Here is a 17,789-nt window from a genome sequence, read left to right as displayed (position 1 = left end):
CACCATACCTAGTCACTCACACTGAGAGACCAGAGGCTATCGACACCAAGGCTTCGCAGTGTTTAGGAGTGACGATCCCGGGTTTGACCATGGGCCGGTCCAAAACACGCGCCAGGAGCTAGCAGCCCAGCCAGCTCCCAGGCTCCCACGGCAACCAGTAGCCCGACCTACTTGAACCCCCGCGCGGCGTCCGGTCCCTCTGCCGCGTCGTGTGATCTGCCTTGGCCGAACCGATCGGTACTTGGCGTACATAAACCACAGAATGCCCTGCTTATGCACTCCAGCTTGACTTTGAGGGGGTCGCTGGTCTGGTGCTTGTCTTGTTTGCCGCTGCCATATTTCTTCCCGCATCTTCCCATCCCGCGTGTCCGTACAACCGTCCGATATTTCGTATTCGACACGCCCATCCGTTTGTGGGACGGTCATTTTCACCAGAGCGGCGGCTGTCACCTGGAGTGGTGGGGCCGACTCAGCTTTTCCTCTTTCGACTTTGGATGCAAACGACCAAAAGAAAACTCCCTCTTGACCTCCCATTTGCCGGCCAATCTTCTTCCAGTCTTGTTTGCTTGGCATTTCCCGGCAGCCCGTCCCTCTTTGCCATCTTTGTTGCCCTTCCAATGGTGACAGAGCCCTCTGCCGCTTTTATCCAGCTTTGATTTTCGTTCCTCGACGGTACGGAAACTCACATGGGCCTTCTAGCCTCATCGGCCCTCCAACGCTGCTTCCCATGTGTCGGACGGACGATCTCTTCATCTGAAAACCGCGGATCAGCGATCGGCGGCGCTCTGTCCATCTATCCAACTCACTATCGGGCTCGGATTCCCCAGAGACACTTGGCAGAGATCAGGTTCTTGCGCATTCACTCCCTCAATCAATCTCCCTCGTCGGCAGAGACGCCATCGCCATCGCCAAGACGCTGTTGAGTCTTAGCTCTGGGCGACCCCTGAATCCATCCTCTCTCTCCGTCCCCGTTCTGCCCTCTCTCTACATCCACATCGAGCCACGTTGAACCACTTCAAGGCAGGGCATCTTCGACCCCCGAACATTCCCTTGCCTGTGTGGTCTCGTCGTGTGCCCTGTGAGTCGTGGCAGACAGACCCCTCGTTAGCATGTCCCGGCAGCGAGTGCCCGCCAGAGAACTCCCCGCGTATTTGACTAGGAATCGCGTCTTGGCAACATTCGCGCTCGCAAACTTTGGGTAGGGATGGCCGGTTCCCTCACAGGTCTCTGACCTCCTCGACTCGTTGTTGTGTTTCTCCGCGCAGCCCAACCCAGCCCAGCCCAGCCCAGCTCAGCGCGCTGTCTGAAGGTGTACGGCGTTCGTCCCTTATTTGTGACAGATGCTCGATGAGTTGAGTTGAGAGTTGAGTCCGTGATGCACCACCACATGAGTTGGCAGCAGACAAAGAGGAACATATCAAAGCATCCTGGTCAACGCCTCTCCATTGCGATAGTCCGCTGGATGCTGTTGAAAAGTCAAACGTCGCTCGGCCCTTGCAGACGTATTGATTGCGGAAGCATAAGCGTGGCTCGTAACCGCCGCCCTCTCTTCCATCGCCCTGGCTCAATCTCGAACCCAGAGAGGATAGAAAAGCGTGCTCAAGGTTGGAGGCCGCCTTTTCATTTGCTGCACAGCCCCGGTGCCCAGAAGGCCAAGACTTTACCAAGAATACCAAGACTTTTGGCGGCCACCAAGACATATTCTACCGCGTCATCCTGTGCCCGTTGATTCCAATTTCTCTCTCGTTTGCGTCTTTCCGTACCCGAAAAGTGGTCTGGATGCCTCGTTCCTGTTCTTTCCCCCCTTTTCCCGCGTCTGAGGAGCGTTGGGTTTACCTGTGACCTGCCGCCATCCCCAGTTCATCCACCAAGAATCCAACTCTCAATCTCACACCACCAAAACCTCAACCTTCATTCTCACTTTCACTTCTCACCTCGCAACCAAAAACCCGCCCCAGAAAAAAACCAATAACAACGCTGACGACTGATACGAACCCGACCGCCACCTCTGCGGCAATCCCACACCTTTCAACATTTCTGGCGGCGCCGGTTATGAACACTCGCTTCTCATAAACGCAAACCTTGTTTTGTTTTTCCGACTTCTTCGCCTCTTTTCGCCTATATCTTCTATTCACGACAAACTCACTCGTTTGACCCGGCGACCACGTCTCGATCGACAACCCGAACCGATCGCCAGTTTTTCATGCGATTCCTAAATTGACCTTCATTGCATCGCCGTCGACTGGACATTTAATCCCGTCGACTTTCTCTCCCCAGACCGGCGCGTATCGCCATGGTCACAACACTTGCATCAGCCGCTTCGGCGGCGCTGCTGCTGGCAGGAAGCCTCCCGGCCGTCAGCGCGCAGTATTATAAAATCGACTCGACTGGTAAGTGACGACTTCCCGCGGTCATGCAGCGCTGCTTGCGGTTGAGGGAGCAGCAACACTATTGCCGCCCGAAACCTATGAACCTTGACAACTCCCCACTAACACCCTGTTTTCCTCATGGTCCAGACAACATCAAGTCGGCGGCAAAAGACCTTGCGTATGACCTGATCAAGCAGTATAAAGGAAACCAGACGGGAGAAATCCCTGGTATCCTGCCCGGGCCGCCCACCGAGCACAAGGGCGACTACTACTGGTGGGAGGGAGGCGCCATGATGGGCACCTATATCGACTACTGGAAGTTAACGGGCGACTCAACCTACAACAACCTCATCATGGAGGGCATGCTTCACCAGACCGGCCCCAACGCCGACTACATGCCCCCCAACCACACTGCGTCCCTCGGAAACGACGACCAAGGCTTTTGGGGAATGTCCGCCATGCTCGCCGCCGAAAACAAGTTCCCGAACCCCCCCGAGAACAAGCCCCAATGGCTTGCCCTCGCCCAGGCTGTCTGGACCACCCAGGCGAGCCCCGATCGCCACGACGACACCTGCAACGGTGGTCTGAGATGGCAGGTCCCGTTCTCCAACGCCGGGTACAACTACAAAAACAGTACGGGCCCCGGATAGCTGACGAGGCAAGCGAAAGAAAGAGAGAAAGCTAACAGAATCGCAGCCATCGCCAACGGATGTTTCTTCAACATTGGCGCCCGCCTCGCCAGATACACAAACAACGAAACGTACGCGATGCACGCCGAGAAGACTTGGGACTGGCTGTGGGGTGTAAACTACATTGACCACGAGAATTGGAACGTCTACGACGGCGGCCATGTCGAGCACAACTGCACCGACGTCAACAAGCAGCAGTTCTCCTACAACGCCGCCATCCTGACCCAGGGCGCGGCCTTCATGTACAACTACGTAAGTCACCGTCTTGATGCTTGGCGCATTGCGAAACACCATGGCTAATGCAAACAATAGACCAACGGCTCCGACGTCTGGAAGGGCCGCATCGAGAAACTCACCGAGTCCCTCTTCCTCAACTTCTTCCCCAACAACACCGGCTACGAGCTCGCCTGCGAAGGCCGCAAGGGCCAGTGCACCGCCGACATGTTGTCTTTCAAGGGCTACGTCCACCGCTGGCTCTCCGTCGTCACCCAGGTCGCCCCCTTCATGAAGGAAAAAATCCTGCCCGTGCTCAAGGCATCGACCCAGGCCGCCGTCAACCAGTGCACCGGTGGCGAGACGGGCCGCGTCTGCGGCTTCTACTGGAACGAGGGAGTGTTTGTGGACCCCGCCGTCGACAAGACGTCGGGCGCCGGCGAGCAGATGAACGTGCTGGCCGCCGTGTCGAGTCTGCTCATCGAAAACGCCGAGCCGCCCGCAACGAACACGACGGGCGGTATTTCCAAGGGCGACCCCGATGCGGGAAGCAAGAGCAAGGACAACATCGAGCCGGAGCCCATCACGACGGCGGATCGCGCCGGTGCGGGCATCCTGACGGCGATTGTGCTGGCGGGTGGTCTGGGTACCTGGGGCTGGATGAGCATCGGCGACTAACAGGATTCGACAAAAGACATGGGACATTTGAGTGTGTGTGTGTCTAATGGGATGTTTGATTTGTTGTATGGGCTACATATCTGGATACGCATGGCATGGCGTTGTGGGTAAACACTACAGGGGACTTGACTACCTACTACCACCGTTACTACTTTTTTTTCTTCTTCCATTACCTTGGTTTCCATGTGTCCAATTTCTAACGCCGTCTCGACAGTGCTGCAAGGGTGTTTCCTGCTTCGGACAAACTCTGTCTGTAGCCCAATCTTGTGTTGGGCCAAGTTTCCGCCGCGGGGGTCCAGCTCGTTGCGGGCTATCTGGGTTTCCGTCTGCCAATCAGTTAGAGACCTGCAGCTGCGCCGTACTGTCATGACCGAGCTCTGTTATCTTCTTAGCCGCAGTTTCGACAACCCCCCTCAGCTGACTTTTCGAATTTGCCTCGTCATTGGGCAACGAATGGCGAAAGTTCGGTTATGTTGTGGGCAGTCTGCGGGTTTTGAAACTGCCTTACAGCATAGCTTCCACGTTATGCTGCTGTACACGGCATCGTGGCCTGTGACAAGGACTTCCCCCGATGGTTCACAGGCTGCTCACTGGTGTATCGTTGGTTCACTTATCCAGCAGTGCCGGCGAGAAACATAGTCTTCGGCTTAGACTCGCTCAGACTAGAATTGTGGTTGCATTTGCTGTGTCAGTTCCGTTGCCGGGGCTGTTTCATCGCAATTCTACAGCACCATAGCTTCTCTTCAATTTAAACTAAGACGAGCCACGGAACTCTCGACTTAATATCTGCGTTGGGTATTTCCGATTTTGACAACAACAGGAAGGAATTCATATTGGGAAATAAGACACACCAACAGCCTCACAAGGCATATTGGGCCGAAATTGTTCTCTGAACTATTCGCCAAGGCGTGGGTTTTCATACAAAGCCAATTCGGAAGTATCGTTTCGTACTGCTTTACTCTGGCACATCCAAGACCAAGAACATAACAGTTGGGCTGTTGACGACCCATACGAAGCTCGACAACTCGACTAGGCCGACACAAATAATAAGTAAAAGCGACGACCTATCAGAAGACAAGTCAACCAAAAACGGAGCTGTAGTTGTCCGACAAGGGTGTGTACATGCTATCTTCTTTGAGGGTCATGAGTAGCATCGACTCCCTGAAAGTCTTCTCCACGGAACTCTCATTTCCCATATTTCAAACATGATTGGAGTTGGTTACGGCATGAAAGCATCACCCAAACACACCATCGTTCTTGGGCTCAAAGTCGACGTGGGGACGGTTGACAGCTGACTCTGGGAACTTGACGGGATCATCAGGCAGGATGCCTTCCATGATAGGCGCCGACATGCCTAACTAGAGTTCAGGTTGACGCGTTAGAATGGGTCTCGTTTCCCCAAAGTGGCTTCGAGATATCTAGCAACTCACCGCAAAGTATCTGAGCTTGACAGCATGGATCATGGTCGCTGCCTTTGCAGTCACCTTGAAGCGAAGAACACTCCATCCCAAGGGCGGCAGGTCATGGACAGTTACTAGCGCTGGGTCATGAAGATTGAGGGACCTGGAGACCCCTCCATCCGCCGCAATCGCATCCTCTACACTCTTGTAAGTGAACCTCTCGTGAGACTGAGCGCCGAGAAGCCAAGCGGCCTCCGCGTGCTTGTAGAGAGGCACAGTGTCATTCAGCTGATTCTCTATGATCAGATCGACAACGGAGCCGAGCGGGATGCCTTTGATGACAGGCTTGCCAAGTGAGTCCTCCCACTTTGACTCATTAAGCCCTTTGAATAGTAGAGGAGTCAGTGCGGAGCGGAAAAGCTGCCATGGCTTCTCGTTGAGAAAATACTCTGGCACGTAACGTTCTGTAAGTGAGGCCTGGGAACCGGCCGCCAAGTGAAAGGTGTAATCTGCCGCTGCGGGCCTCGACTTCTCAGATTTCGGTGGTGGGGAGGCCGGGTACGGCGACAAAAACTGGCCGTCGATCATTTTGCATTCGTCTCGGATGGAACTATCGGGGAGGACGCAGACAGTCTCGGGCGAGGCTGCTTGGGGGACTTTCATTGGTTCCCCGTATATCGGCCGACGGCTCGCCTGTTCCGTCGATTCATGTTAGAGCCTTTCTGAGTTCGGCCCTTCCCCTTGTCATGGAGCTTACCGGGTATCGCAGGATCGAGTAGGATTGCAGATTTTGCATCTGACTTGTGGATGAAATGCGCATGGCATAGTCGCCGGGTTCGGCCTCGAGTTTGACCAGAACGGTGATCCTGCCAGCACTGGGCACGTAGACAGCCTTTTGTCTGTCAGGCATGTTGCGTCGCGTTTTGGTCACAGAAGATACCTACATCTGTTTCAGTGGGGACAACAAATCCGCCGTTGTTTGCTACCACCATCATCTTATGGCTATCGATTGACACCATTACCGAGTGCTCGAAACCAATGTTGATTAGGTTTATCATGATGTAGGATCGACCTTCCGTTTCAATGACCTGAGCATGATGTTAGCAAAGCATCCCCTATGATCCCTCAAGTAAAACTCTACCTCGTAGTCCGCGTTGCTGGGCGTACAAGACTCATTGGGCAACCCCGGCGGCTGGATACAGCCAGTCTCGTCAAGATCGTGTCCGTTCAACTTCTCGAAACCAGGCTGACGGCAGTGAACTCTGCCTTTTCCTAAGTCCGAGATTGCATTAGCCGCCTAGCAATGCGCGTTTACAGCGAGGTTACTTACCATTGACAAGAATCGAGTCATAGCAGTAGAACTCGGAGCCCTCAGCTCGCATGCGCAACATCTTCCACCCCGTGTCGCGATGCTGATGGTTCTTGATCGCGAGGTGCTTCACCTGTTTCTCTGCTTCCATGATCATCCTCAGCTCGATTTCGTCGTGTGTTATCAGTCGGTAAGGACGAGGTCGGGATTGGCTAGGCGCAACGTAAACCATGCCGTACAAGCCCTGGTAACTTGGTATCAGTGTTCAAGCCGCATGAGGGGTTTGCTTTAGTAGGGAAAACGTACATCGGCCGAAGCTGCCGTTGTGTGCTCGGCATACCAGTTCAGCCCCCAAGAGCCAGTCGTGTCGATAACACTCGTGAAGTTACCGCGAGGCAGAATAGGAAACTAGAATAGGGTGGTCAGCTCTGCTATTTCAAAGACTCTTGGGTTTAATCCACCTGCGAAATTCCAGCGGTTCCGTCGTTCCAGCTTCCAGATCTTGGTACGGTACTGTTAGCCACTGCAGAATACTTCGTTTATATCATGTTGGGTCTCACCCTTTGTGCCCAATACCAGACCTTGTAGAAGATAGTTAGCAGGAAGCTCATACACTACGCATACTTTCGGCTGGGTAGTCTGACCAGTGAATAGATGACTGGGCGTAGATGTCGCTCTTGACATTCAACTCGACCAAATCACCTTCCTCGGCATACAGCGTGGGACAGGGCGACTGGCCGTTGCAAACAAACATGACTCTCCAGCGACCGCCATCTTAAGAACAATTAGTCTTGAGAGATCATAGACATCATGTTACAACAATGGCTGATACCTGGATTCATCCATCTTACTCCAGACTGAAGGGTATACCTTCTGGTCAGCTTATCTTGTCTATCAGTGGGTTGACGACTCCAACTGCCGATCAGCCGGAGATGCGGGTCCGCGCTCTGCCAGACCCCCAAAAGAGCAAAGAAACACAAAGTGGACAAGCAAGAGGCCCAAAACATCCGAGACTTGCGGGCCTGTGGACTGCCCCGAGGCATGCCAAGTCGTTCTGGCTCTAGTAATTGCTGTTTGGACTCCATTTTTGCCGTACTCCAGGAAATCCTCGGTGGAGGACAGAACGAGGGAGTTAAAAGGAGTTTTGCTTGGACATGTAGTCGACAAGAAGAATGGGCACACGTCTACCGACGACGCCGTCGGGCGCTCAGCGGGACCCATTCTGGGATCGTCGCCCGTTCGAGTCAGCTTTGCACTTTGGAGACTGCTTTTCTGACTCCCGATGGATCTTCACGAAATTTTGGCCTGAAACTGTCTCCACCCAGTCTTTGGCCTGCAAGATTTTAGGTTTTCCGTCGGCTATCTGAAAAAGGAGAGAGATCCTCCTTTTTGCAAGAAACGCGACGATCATAAAAATGGCATAGTTTGGACTACTCTGTATGGGAGAGTCAATAGCCGATGCTGACGGACTATGGCGGTAACAAGAAGCTTACAGCCGTGTCTAGGGATTCATGGATCTTGCCAAGTTGGGGCAAATACATGCGTATTGGAAAACCTTGAATTGAGACTAATGCGCTAGGGGGCCACCAAGTATCAGGTTTCTCACGATCTAAGTTACGGGAAAGCGGGTAGTAATTTCTGACTCAATAAACTCAAACAGGTACATTAGATGATTCTTGATGCTCCTTGATAACGGAATACGTACTCCATGAAAGTGTGGTAAAAAAGACCCGCTGTGGACAGCGAGGCCTTACGGTAGGGAAGAGACCCTCTCGTTTATCCTCTTGCTTTGGTAGAGCAGACAGACCATCATGGCAGCCCTCACACGATGTGCGATTTTTTGTCTCTTCGCTGGTGCGGGTTGGGCAGCACAGACAAGGCGGTACAACTTCACGATTACTAACCAGTGGGATACTGGAGATGGCCACGGGCGACCAGTCTTTGCCATCAACGGCAAGACCCCAGGACCGCTCATCGAGGCCGAAGAAGGCGACGAGATTGAGGTCTTCCTGGAGAATCAGCTGGCTTTTGAAACCACCATGCACTGGTGCGTGTCTCCGAGCTCCATAATAATCTCTACTTTACATGTGTTTTTGAACTGATTCACAGCCAGGCACGGCATCTACCAGATTGACAAACCTTGGAATGACGGCGTGCCGGGCGTTACACAATACTCGATTCAACCTCGCGATACCTACACCTACCGGTTCACGGTTCAGCAACAATACGGGAGCTACTTCTACCACGGACACTTTGGCCCTGCTTTTGCAGATGGCATGCGTGGTCCGATATGGATAGCCCCTGCCGGTTGGAGACCGAGACCCTATGAACTCATCTCGTCTTCGCCAATGGATATTGCGGGTATGAAACGTGCTGAGAAGAGTCCAAAGCACGTCGTCATCAGCGACTGGAATGCTGAGCCGATGGACATTCTGCTCATCATGTATCGAGACACAGGTGTCGTCCCGTGGTGTAGCAACTCGATAGTCTTGAATGGCAAAGGAAGGACCTTTTGCCACTCCAAAAAGCAGATTGAGTCTGTCGGTGGCCCAGGGAGAAACTCCTTAGGTTGTCTATCACAGCCGGGCCAGGAAGACTTCGCGAACGAACAGATCTGCCAAGAGACATTTGCTGACCTCGAAGTCTTTGAGGCCGAGAGCGGAGAGGAATGGATTTGGATCAACTTCATCCATTCTGGGGCGCATCATGAACTGCAGATCAGTGTGGACGAGCACGATTTCTACGTTGTTGCCGCTGATGGAGAATTTGTACACCCACAAAAGGTTCATGTTGCTAATTGCAACCTTGGGGAGCGCATTAGGTGAGCAAGGTCCCGATCTCCGATCATCACAGTCCATGGTGACATTGACTTGACAAACGACAGCATCCTGGTACATCTGAATCAAAAACCTAGGGATTACGCGATTAGAGTCACATCGCTTCGCAAAGAGCAAGTCATTCAAGGCTTCGGCATCCTACGTTATCCGGGTCAGGAAAACGAGGGCAAGCAGGAGGTCCCTGATACGAAACCTTGGGTTTATCTCAATGGAACACTGACTTCGCCATCATCGGTAGCCATGGATGAGATGAAGCTCGCACCTTATCCTATCCGGCCGCCTCCAGCCGAGGCGGATAATACAGTCAAGTTCTTCGTCAACATGACCGGCCCCAGTAGTTGGGCTTTGAACATCGGTCCTCACCAGGCTTTCCGTCAACAGCTTCCCCCACTGCTATGGGATGAAGACTCTCGCGGCGAGACGACTTACGGAGACGGCGCCCAGAGCGGGTTGCTTCAAAATGGCACGGTCGTAGACATCATCTTCGAGAACGGGGCCAATGTCACCTCGCAACACCCATTTCACAAGCACAATAACAAGGCGTTCATCATCGGTACTGGCTCCGGTGGCTTCCCTTGGCCGACAGTGGACGACGCGATCCGAGGGGGGGGCATGGCGAAGCACTTCAATTTCGTCAACCCGCCAAACCGGGACGGCTGCAGATTGGGTAACAGCATCGGAGACTGGACGGTCATCCGATATGAGATTTCCTTTCCTGCAGCCAGCATGCTTCATTGTCACATGATTCACCACTTTGCGGTAAGACTGATCAAACGAAATACAACATCACCCCTCATAACAGTTTGGCTGACCCCATGCTAGGCCGGACAGCAAGTTGTCCTTCTGGAGGGAGTCGAGTCTATGGGAAAGATTCCTGCCGAAATGAAGGATAGGGTACACTCCGAGTTCAGCCCCCCTCTTAGATATGGCCCCTTGGATTAAAGTAGCGCTTTCGTGGCCGCTCAGGTGCATTGCAACTTGACGTTGACATTAACTCTCAAGTGACTCGAAATCGAACCAACTGAACGGTACCATCGTTGATCGAATCACAAGGATGTCGGCTAGCTTCTTCGGTGGGCCTGATTGGTGGGGTCTCGCCGCATTGTAGTTGGTCAAAGGTTCTAAGGTTTACAGTCATTACGGTTCACTCCATCTGCTAGCGACATGCCTCTGATGTCGCGAAAACAGTACTTTTACACGCATTGACCCTCAAAACTCGATGGAAATCAACGCTACGTCAGATGAGATGACTTTCGGAAGACTAGCATATTTCATTCTAGACGATTTAGGGCTACACACGCCTACGATCTTTTCCTATAGGATTAAGTATCTTAGTGTCGGCGTAGAGAGACAACGATACCGCGCAAGTTTTAGTATGAGCAATAGTACTCTAACCAAGGACGACGTTTCCATTAAATGTGGGATATTCTTATGTACATTCCAATTAAATTCCTTCAACTTCATCCCGTTTCCGATCCTGGCGGGACTGCGCGCATCGTGGCTGCCTAGATCAGCACGCCATCTATAACTGTTAGTCTCATAGGCGCTAATACTCGTACGAGTAGATAGCAACGATCACTTCAGAGTGGTGACATTGCTAGTTGTTTTATCGAAGTATGAAGATGAGAGATCTAGCTGCGTGGCCAGCGGCAAGGTGAATTGGGATATGCCCCTCGTTGGGGCCGAGGGCTTGACCCCACCTTGCAGGGCGTGGCTGTCCAGGCTGTGCTCCCCATCTATCCGATGCCTTCGATTGCCCTCTTCCAACAATAACTTTTCCCAGCACGTTTCATCAAGCCAAAGACTTTAATTCAACACGAGAGTCGGCTATGGCTCCCTTGTCGTATGATATGACTTGATTATTGTAGTCACCTCGTCCAGGTAAAGCTGCTACATCTGAGCTTCCTCAAGCCACAGGGACAAGCACTTTCAGCTGCTGGTTGACCCTCTTCGGCTTAATCCCATGCATCATCCTCTGACCAAATGCAACACAGGCTTTGGCACTCTTCTGTGCCCTTCGAAAGAGACGCAGCAGCTCTTTTTCCTCTATCCTTCTTACCAGCGTTGTCTTTGCTGCCGCGGAGGTATCGTGCGACAGTCCCACAAGAGGCGTGTTTCTGTGGGCAGCGAATGGCTTTTTCTTTCTGTATCGCATGGACCTTGCCCGTCTGATGGGGCCCCTCATCTTGTGCAAATCGTCATCGCTAATGTTGTTTTTGCTCCAGAATGCCGTTGCGGGGTTGAACGAGTTTCGAGCCGTGCTGTGGGATTTCGGTATGTCTGAAAATGATCCAACCTCTGTCGGTGAGATAATGCTGCTCGACCTACTGGGGCCAGGGTCTGTCATCGGTCCTGCACGTGGAGCAGTGTCTTCATATCGTAGAGGCGGGACTTTGGGAGTACTATGAATCGGCATCATGTCGCGGTGGTAGGGGTCGTACAGGGAGACTGGGCGCGGAGGGCGGTCTGGGACGGAACGATTGTTGGCTATCTTGCTTTGGTCCTCATCATCGTGAGCGTAGACAGGATCCTCTTCGTGATTGGCAGAAGCTAACTCAGTGTCGACATCAAGATCGAATTGCTCGCGGAGTTTGCCCACAGAGGCCTTATATGCCGCAGCTTCCGGGTGTCGCCTACAGGTCTCCCTGTGAACGTTTTGGTGGACTGGCTGGGGAACGACGCAGGAAGCGCAGGAGCAGGAAGCCAACGACAAGCTGCCGAAAGCTCTGGCAACCGAGCTGCCACCCGCATCAGACACTACTGAATGCTCGATGGTGCTGAGTCGATTATTGGTCTCGTTGAAGGCTGTCTCTAGGCGATACAGCTTGGTAAGAATGACTTTCAAGGCTTCTTCGTTGGCCCGTGGCGACTCCATAGCGATGGTGAGCAAGTAAGAACCAATGAACACAAAAACTTCCTACTTGTGCGTTGACTGTGAGGAAGTTACCGAGTTCTTAGATAGAACATTGAAGATCGATGACATAATGATTGGCACCAATATGGCCGTGAACATCAATTGTTCCGTATTGGTTAATCGCCCGACAACAAAGGGATACTCCAACGCCAAGACATAAATGAGTCCATGTGACAACGCTATTAGGCTTTTTGCTCTGCGATCTCCTGGATTTGCAGCTTCTTTATACTAAACCGGATGTCCTCGTCGCGTATGCATCTGATATGAGATTCGCAGATTTGTCATTCAAGACGCAACCAGAGATTGTGACCCCTTGATAGTTGGTATTGAATAATTTCGTTAGGCTATGGTTCCCTACATACATTTAATACCAACCTGGTTCCTTGTAGTAACCTGCAATTCCCTTCAGATTAAGCATCAGAGGCATCAACCACTATGCAACGGCTGGTGAGGTACTCCCGGGAGCCCACTAGATACTCCGATGCACAAATTGACGTTACGGCCGAAAGAACGTAAAGCTAGGAACGTCTTCTTGATTTATTTGACAATGCGCATAATAATTCCAGTCAGATCTATCAATACTTTGGGGAGATCTTCACTCGTCTGTGTTCAAGCGGCTTCTTCGGAGTCACGATGAGACGGAAAACGGCGCAAAAGAGCAGTCCAGTGGGTAGAGTCGCGATCTTGGAACTTACACTCGATAAATCAGCATATGGATCATCAAAACAGGGTCTCAAGATCTAAGGCAGATTGATTTTGGGGTCAACAAATGAGGGGTAACGGTCGAGTTAGCCAGATGTGTAGTCAAGAATCAACAGCGACGAAATCGTTGTATCAACCACATGTACCGTTTAGGCAAGAAGGCAACGCTGTTTGTGTCCGTCTTCATAAATCGTTTAGTAATACAGATTAGTTTGGTGGTGTTCATGGCCTTGGCCCATTTGCTTATCCAAGCAACCCACGAGACTTCAAGATAGAGCTCAGCTCCTTCAGCTTCACCGGCTTCGTCAAAAACAGGTCCATCCCACTTCCAAACGCCTCATTTTGCGAATCGTCCGACGCCAACCCTGTTAACGCAATGATCGTCGCCGGCTTCAGGCCAAGCAACCGCTCGTACGCTCTGATCTGCCTTGTCGCCTCAAACCCATCCATGACCGGCATTGACACATCGGTGAGAATGTACTTGCACGCGCTTGGGTTCTTCTTGTATGCTTCAACGGCCTGCAAGCCATCGGTCGCCGTATGGTATTTCCTTCCAAGCTTGTTCATATAGGTGGAGAGGATCTTGAGGTTGATCGGGTTATCCTCCACCAATAAGAACTCCAATGTAAGGTTAATGATTGAAGGGGCTTTGTAAAGCTTCGGCCGGGAAGACAGCATCCTTGGCTGCTTTGGTCTCGCAGGAACAACCGGAATTTCTGTAGTCGAAGAGTTTGTTGACGACGGAGGTGTCTCTAATCCCTGGTAGTTGATCGATGATTCGATTGTCTTTTGAGCCGGCGTTAGCGGCGAGTCGGGGCCTGAGCTCGCCCATTCTGCCTGTACAGCTGCCCATCTGTCAAAAACCAACAACAGTACCTTGGCAAGTTTGCGGGGGCCGACGCTGATATTCGTTAGCATTTTGAATAGGTAGAATCGTATTAAAGTGCACGTACGGTTGGGAGATAAACTCGACAATTCCCTTATAATCGCTCCGCTCAGATGAACGCTGATGAGCGACTAGAGCGTTGACACACACGACGACGCATGGAAGCTTCGAAAGAGTCTTGTCCTTGGCCCTCTCAGGAAGTGCATCCTCTGAAACTAGGATCAGGTCGGGCACTGCTTTGTGTGCCTGAGAGTCTGGGACTAATTCCAATTGAAGCCAGTTTCGGCAAATGTTCTCGATGGATGCATGACTGTCGTGGCTGTCACCATTTACTAACGGCATGATGCCTTCGAACCCGAGTAGTCGGATTCGAAGACCAGATAGCTCCAAGCGCTGTTGCGGGAACGGATCCTCAGAGGCATAATCCGGCTCGTCGGTTGGGACGGTGAGAGGGACCGAAAGAGGCAGCGTCACGCTGGTCGAAGTGCCCAGCCCGACACGGCTCTGGACCGACATACGCCCACGGAGCTGAGAGGTCATCCGCTTGACCAGGCTTAGCCCTAGGCCTGTGCCGGGCGCAAGAGGGTCTTCCTGGGAGAATGGCTTAAACAACTGGTAGCGCAGAAAGTCTTCGCCGATTCCACATCCCGTGTCAGAAACAGTGATGGTTACTTGTCGTTCGCGGTTGGCCCCCCCAGTCTTCGGGCTCTTCTGCTCGAGAAGCACCTTAATGACTCCGCTATGCGTGTATTTCAGCGCGTTGCCAAAGAGGTTCATTATGATGCGACGGATGGCGCCGGGCTGAGTATCGAAGACCCATGAGCAGTTAGGGTCCACGTCAAAAAGCACCATAACGTCGTCAAAGGCGACTTGGCTGGTATGTTGATTGTCTGAACCTAGGCCGAGTTCTTCTTGAGCCCTAAGGCTGTCAAGGTATTGGTTGGCAGCAACATCAGGATCGCTGGTTCTGTTCTTCTTTTTGAGCTGCGCAATGGACATATGTTGGAAATTGAAGCCGGCGAAAACGCTGTCCATGACCTCTTCGGCAAGAACATCGATTTGTATGTTGGAGTTCAGCGTCATCATGCCGGCCCCGATAGATTGGGGCTTGCCATGGCGCAAGCCCCTGGCAAGCGGACGCCGAGTTGTCTGGAAGTTGTTAACCTTGGAGTAGTCTAGAAGATGATCCAAGGTGTCAGTAAGAGTTCTGCCACAGGCTTCAAGCGTATGAGCTATGTCGCCCTGGGCAACGCTCAAATCCGTATCATTGAGAAGCTCGATTCCAAGAATGATGCCGTGAAGAGGAGACCGCAACTCGTGAGACATGGAGCTGAGCGCATCGAATTTAGCCTTCTCGTCGAGTATTAACTCATGTCGCAGGGTCTCCGTCATAGCGAGTATACCAAAAACTCTCAAGTAACTGAGCTCTCCCTCAACGGTGAAAACACGCTTGGTTTGCCGGCTGTAGACAAAGCCGCCAGCATACCATCTGTTCTTCCGTGGGTCCCATACGGGAACAAAAGCAACGCTGCGGGCTCCTGGAAAGATCCGGAGAAGATCTCGACCTTCGTTCTGTCTAGCCCAAGGCTTGTTCCGAGGGCCTTGACGCGCATGGCCGCCACGGCTTTGCAACAAATGATCTTGAAGTGTCGAGAGCGCCCTGAGCCGGTCCTCTTCTGATGAGTCGGTGGGGTGAAGGTTGTCGCTTGCGTCGAAAGTGAACAATTTCCCCTTGGGATATCTTCTCACGAGTGTTCCAAGTAGCTTTTCCGCAACGGCCGCATGGCGAGTGATGTGCTCAGGGCCGTCAATGCCTCCCCTTTCAGATGTTGAGAACCCAAGGACTCGTGCCGGTGGCCACAATTGACTGTCCGTCGAAGAATCAGTGCCCTCATCGCTACTGTTAGAAGACGAACCCAGCTGCGCGCTGGGGTCCTCTACAGCCGGACTCCTAAGGGCGCCAAAGCCTCCTGGGGTAGCGTCAAGGAAGAGACAACCTTCGACATCCGTAGCTTGCCTAATCTTCTCTGCAGCATTGGAGAAGATGAGATTTATGGCACTCTTCCGTGATGTTTCCGCATGCATCTGAATCTCGAAGGCCGACATGGTGGCCAGTTGGATGGATGGAATGGTGGGGCTCGGGCTACTGGCAGGGCTCCGGTTACTGGGTATCGATGTGTCGCCGGTCATTACTGCTTCCAATGGAGAAACCGTGGAGAAAGGGTCGTCGAGTTCCGAGAGTGGCGTCGGTTGAGTGTTAGCCGTGTCCGAGCCTGCCGACGAGGGCGGAGGCTCTGGGGAATTTAGATTCTCCCTGCCTTTGAGGTGTCGGGGAGCGGCGTCGGAAGGGTCGTTTAACGTGGATGTTTGGACCAGATCGGCAGTGGTGGGACCCAAATGGCTCCCGGACAAGCTAAAATTCTCTTCCATGAATGCCGAGATTCCCTTATTCATACGTTCGCTGCGTAAATGAGCAGTGGTTCTGTTGCCTTCGAGGTAGCTCATGACGACATGGGAGATGTTCCTCAGAGTCTGGGTTTCGAATTTGGACCAAGTCGCAATAGGCACAGGATGCATCACAGAGATTACGCCTATGCTGACTCCTTTTGACGTTCGAATAGGGACCGACGCGTAGAATCGTGGAGGATGTTCGGGGTCACCGATGGCGCAGGCTTTCGATTTGAAGCGTGCATCTGCTGTGAGGTCGGGGATCACCACAACAGGGAGCTCAGCAGGCTTGGGACTGCCAGTGTCGCGGACCTTGTCGGCTTCAAACAGGGTGTGTTCGCAAATGCCGTTGCGTCTGGGAAAGGCATGACCACAGAACCATAGGTCTTCGTGCAGGATGCTAGGCACGAGCGGAAGGCTCGGAGTGGCTTCAGCAACTACATACTGATGTTTCTCATCGAACAGTGAAATGAAAGATCGAGATGTGCCTGTCTGGCAGGCGCATAGCTGGGCGAATGCTGTCAGCGCGGTGTTGTCGGATGCAATGCGTGGCTCGTTTGTTTGTGGGATACCGTCTTCGTGAACGTCGATATTTGACAAGATAGACGAAGCGTATCTGAATAGAGGCAGAAGTCAGTCCTCAAGATCTGAACGCGACGAAGAGAGGCGATGACTAAGCATTTGCAGGCAGACAAACTCACTTGAAAACTTCCCGCTGACGGGTCAGCTCCGACTTGGACCGAACGTGAGTGGGCATCCCGGTGATCAGTGGCCGCTGTGGCTTGCTTGCCAGGCTCTGGTGGGACTTGCTTCGATGATGCGGTAGATCGCGACGAAAGAATGGGGAGGGATTGTCGACATTCGTGATTCAAAAGCGGAACAAGGTGTGAACACATCCATTGTCATCGAGGCGACTATGATCCCTTATGAGTTAGGTAAGAAACCCAACATGAAGAATGCGTTAGCTCGAACCCGAGTAATCCTTGGTTTTCGATGTAGAGAACTTCTCGATCGACGAGGCTGTCAATGGTCTTCGCGTCGAGCGATCGATCGAATGATAGTGGACAAATCGGGGAAAGTAGAAAAAAATGGAGTGACGGCAGGAAACCGACCGCCCACCAGCCCATGTGAAATCGAGCAGGACCCTGAACACAAGACCTGTCAAGGCGACAAGAGGGCGGGCGCGTTGGCCCCCCGATACCACAGGGGGAGAGGGGGAATTGAGCATCGGACAGCCCGGCTTCAGAACCGTGGAGCAGCGTGTAGACGCCGGTAGAAGCCAGGAGGCCTGCGGTGCCTCTTCTGTTTGCATGGCTGACCTGAACCGAAAGCTTCGGGCTTGTC

At 52.7% G+C, this 17,789-nt stretch overlaps 6 protein-coding genes across 6 annotated transcripts; 2 read left to right on the top strand and 4 right to left on the bottom strand.

Annotated features, from left to right (window-relative positions):
* Nucleotides 1-2,293: 2,293 nt before the first annotated feature.
* On the top strand, nucleotides 2,294-3,949 carry ColSpa_10285 (mannan endo-1,6-alpha-mannosidase DCW1; the record flags this gene model as incomplete). The annotated part of the gene is made up of 4 exons (XM_049276497.1): nucleotides 2,294-2,390; nucleotides 2,517-3,002; nucleotides 3,066-3,310; nucleotides 3,371-3,949. 4 exons carry the CDS (start codon nucleotides 2,294-2,296, stop codon nucleotides 3,947-3,949), a joined length of 1,407 nt encoding a protein of 468 aa, XP_049132454.1.
* A 1,235-nt stretch (nucleotides 3,950-5,184) lies between these two features.
* ColSpa_10284 (multicopper oxidase GIP1) lies at nucleotides 5,185-6,259 on the bottom strand (the record flags this gene model as incomplete). Its single annotated transcript, XM_049276496.1, has 3 exons — nucleotides 5,185-5,307; nucleotides 5,380-6,042; nucleotides 6,107-6,259. The coding sequence occupies 3 exons, from the start codon at nucleotides 6,257-6,259 to the stop codon at nucleotides 5,185-5,187; spliced, it is 939 nt and encodes a 312-aa protein (XP_049132453.1).
* A 144-nt stretch (nucleotides 6,260-6,403) lies between these two features.
* ColSpa_10283 (laccase abr2) lies at nucleotides 6,404-7,412 on the bottom strand (the record flags this gene model as incomplete). Its single annotated transcript, XM_049276495.1, has 4 exons — nucleotides 6,404-6,621; nucleotides 6,680-6,902; nucleotides 6,965-7,066; nucleotides 7,272-7,412. 4 exons carry the CDS (start codon nucleotides 7,410-7,412, stop codon nucleotides 6,404-6,406), a joined length of 684 nt encoding a protein of 227 aa, XP_049132452.1.
* A 1,057-nt stretch (nucleotides 7,413-8,469) lies between these two features.
* Nucleotides 8,470-10,437, top strand: ColSpa_10282 (laccase abr2; the record flags this gene model as incomplete). Its single annotated transcript, XM_049276494.1, has 4 exons — nucleotides 8,470-8,705; nucleotides 8,772-9,479; nucleotides 9,573-10,254; nucleotides 10,318-10,437. 4 exons carry the CDS (start codon nucleotides 8,470-8,472, stop codon nucleotides 10,435-10,437), a joined length of 1,746 nt encoding a protein of 581 aa, XP_049132451.1.
* Nucleotides 10,438-11,838: 1,401 nt separating this feature from the next.
* Nucleotides 11,839-12,370, bottom strand: ColSpa_10281 (uncharacterized protein; the record flags this gene model as incomplete). The annotated part of the gene is made up of 2 exons (XM_049276493.1): nucleotides 11,839-11,897; nucleotides 11,974-12,370. The coding sequence occupies 2 exons, from the start codon at nucleotides 12,368-12,370 to the stop codon at nucleotides 11,839-11,841; spliced, it is 456 nt and encodes a 151-aa protein (XP_049132450.1).
* Nucleotides 12,371-13,354: 984 nt separating this feature from the next.
* Nucleotides 13,355-17,202, bottom strand: ColSpa_10280 (separin; the record flags this gene model as incomplete). Its single annotated transcript, XM_049276492.1, has 3 exons — nucleotides 13,355-13,964; nucleotides 14,065-17,061; nucleotides 17,147-17,202. The coding sequence occupies 3 exons, from the start codon at nucleotides 17,200-17,202 to the stop codon at nucleotides 13,355-13,357; spliced, it is 3,663 nt and encodes a 1,220-aa protein (XP_049132449.1).
* Nucleotides 17,203-17,789: the final 587 nt, after the last annotated feature.

Source organism: Colletotrichum spaethianum (genome assembly GCF_022836535.1).
Source record: "Colletotrichum spaethianum MAFF 239500 DNA, contig34, whole genome shotgun sequence".
Taxonomy (NCBI): Eukaryota; Fungi; Ascomycota; class Sordariomycetes; order Glomerellales; family Glomerellaceae; genus Colletotrichum; species Colletotrichum spaethianum.
The sequence above is the reverse complement of the archived record's forward strand: the minus strand, read 5'-3'. Positions and strand labels throughout refer to the sequence as shown.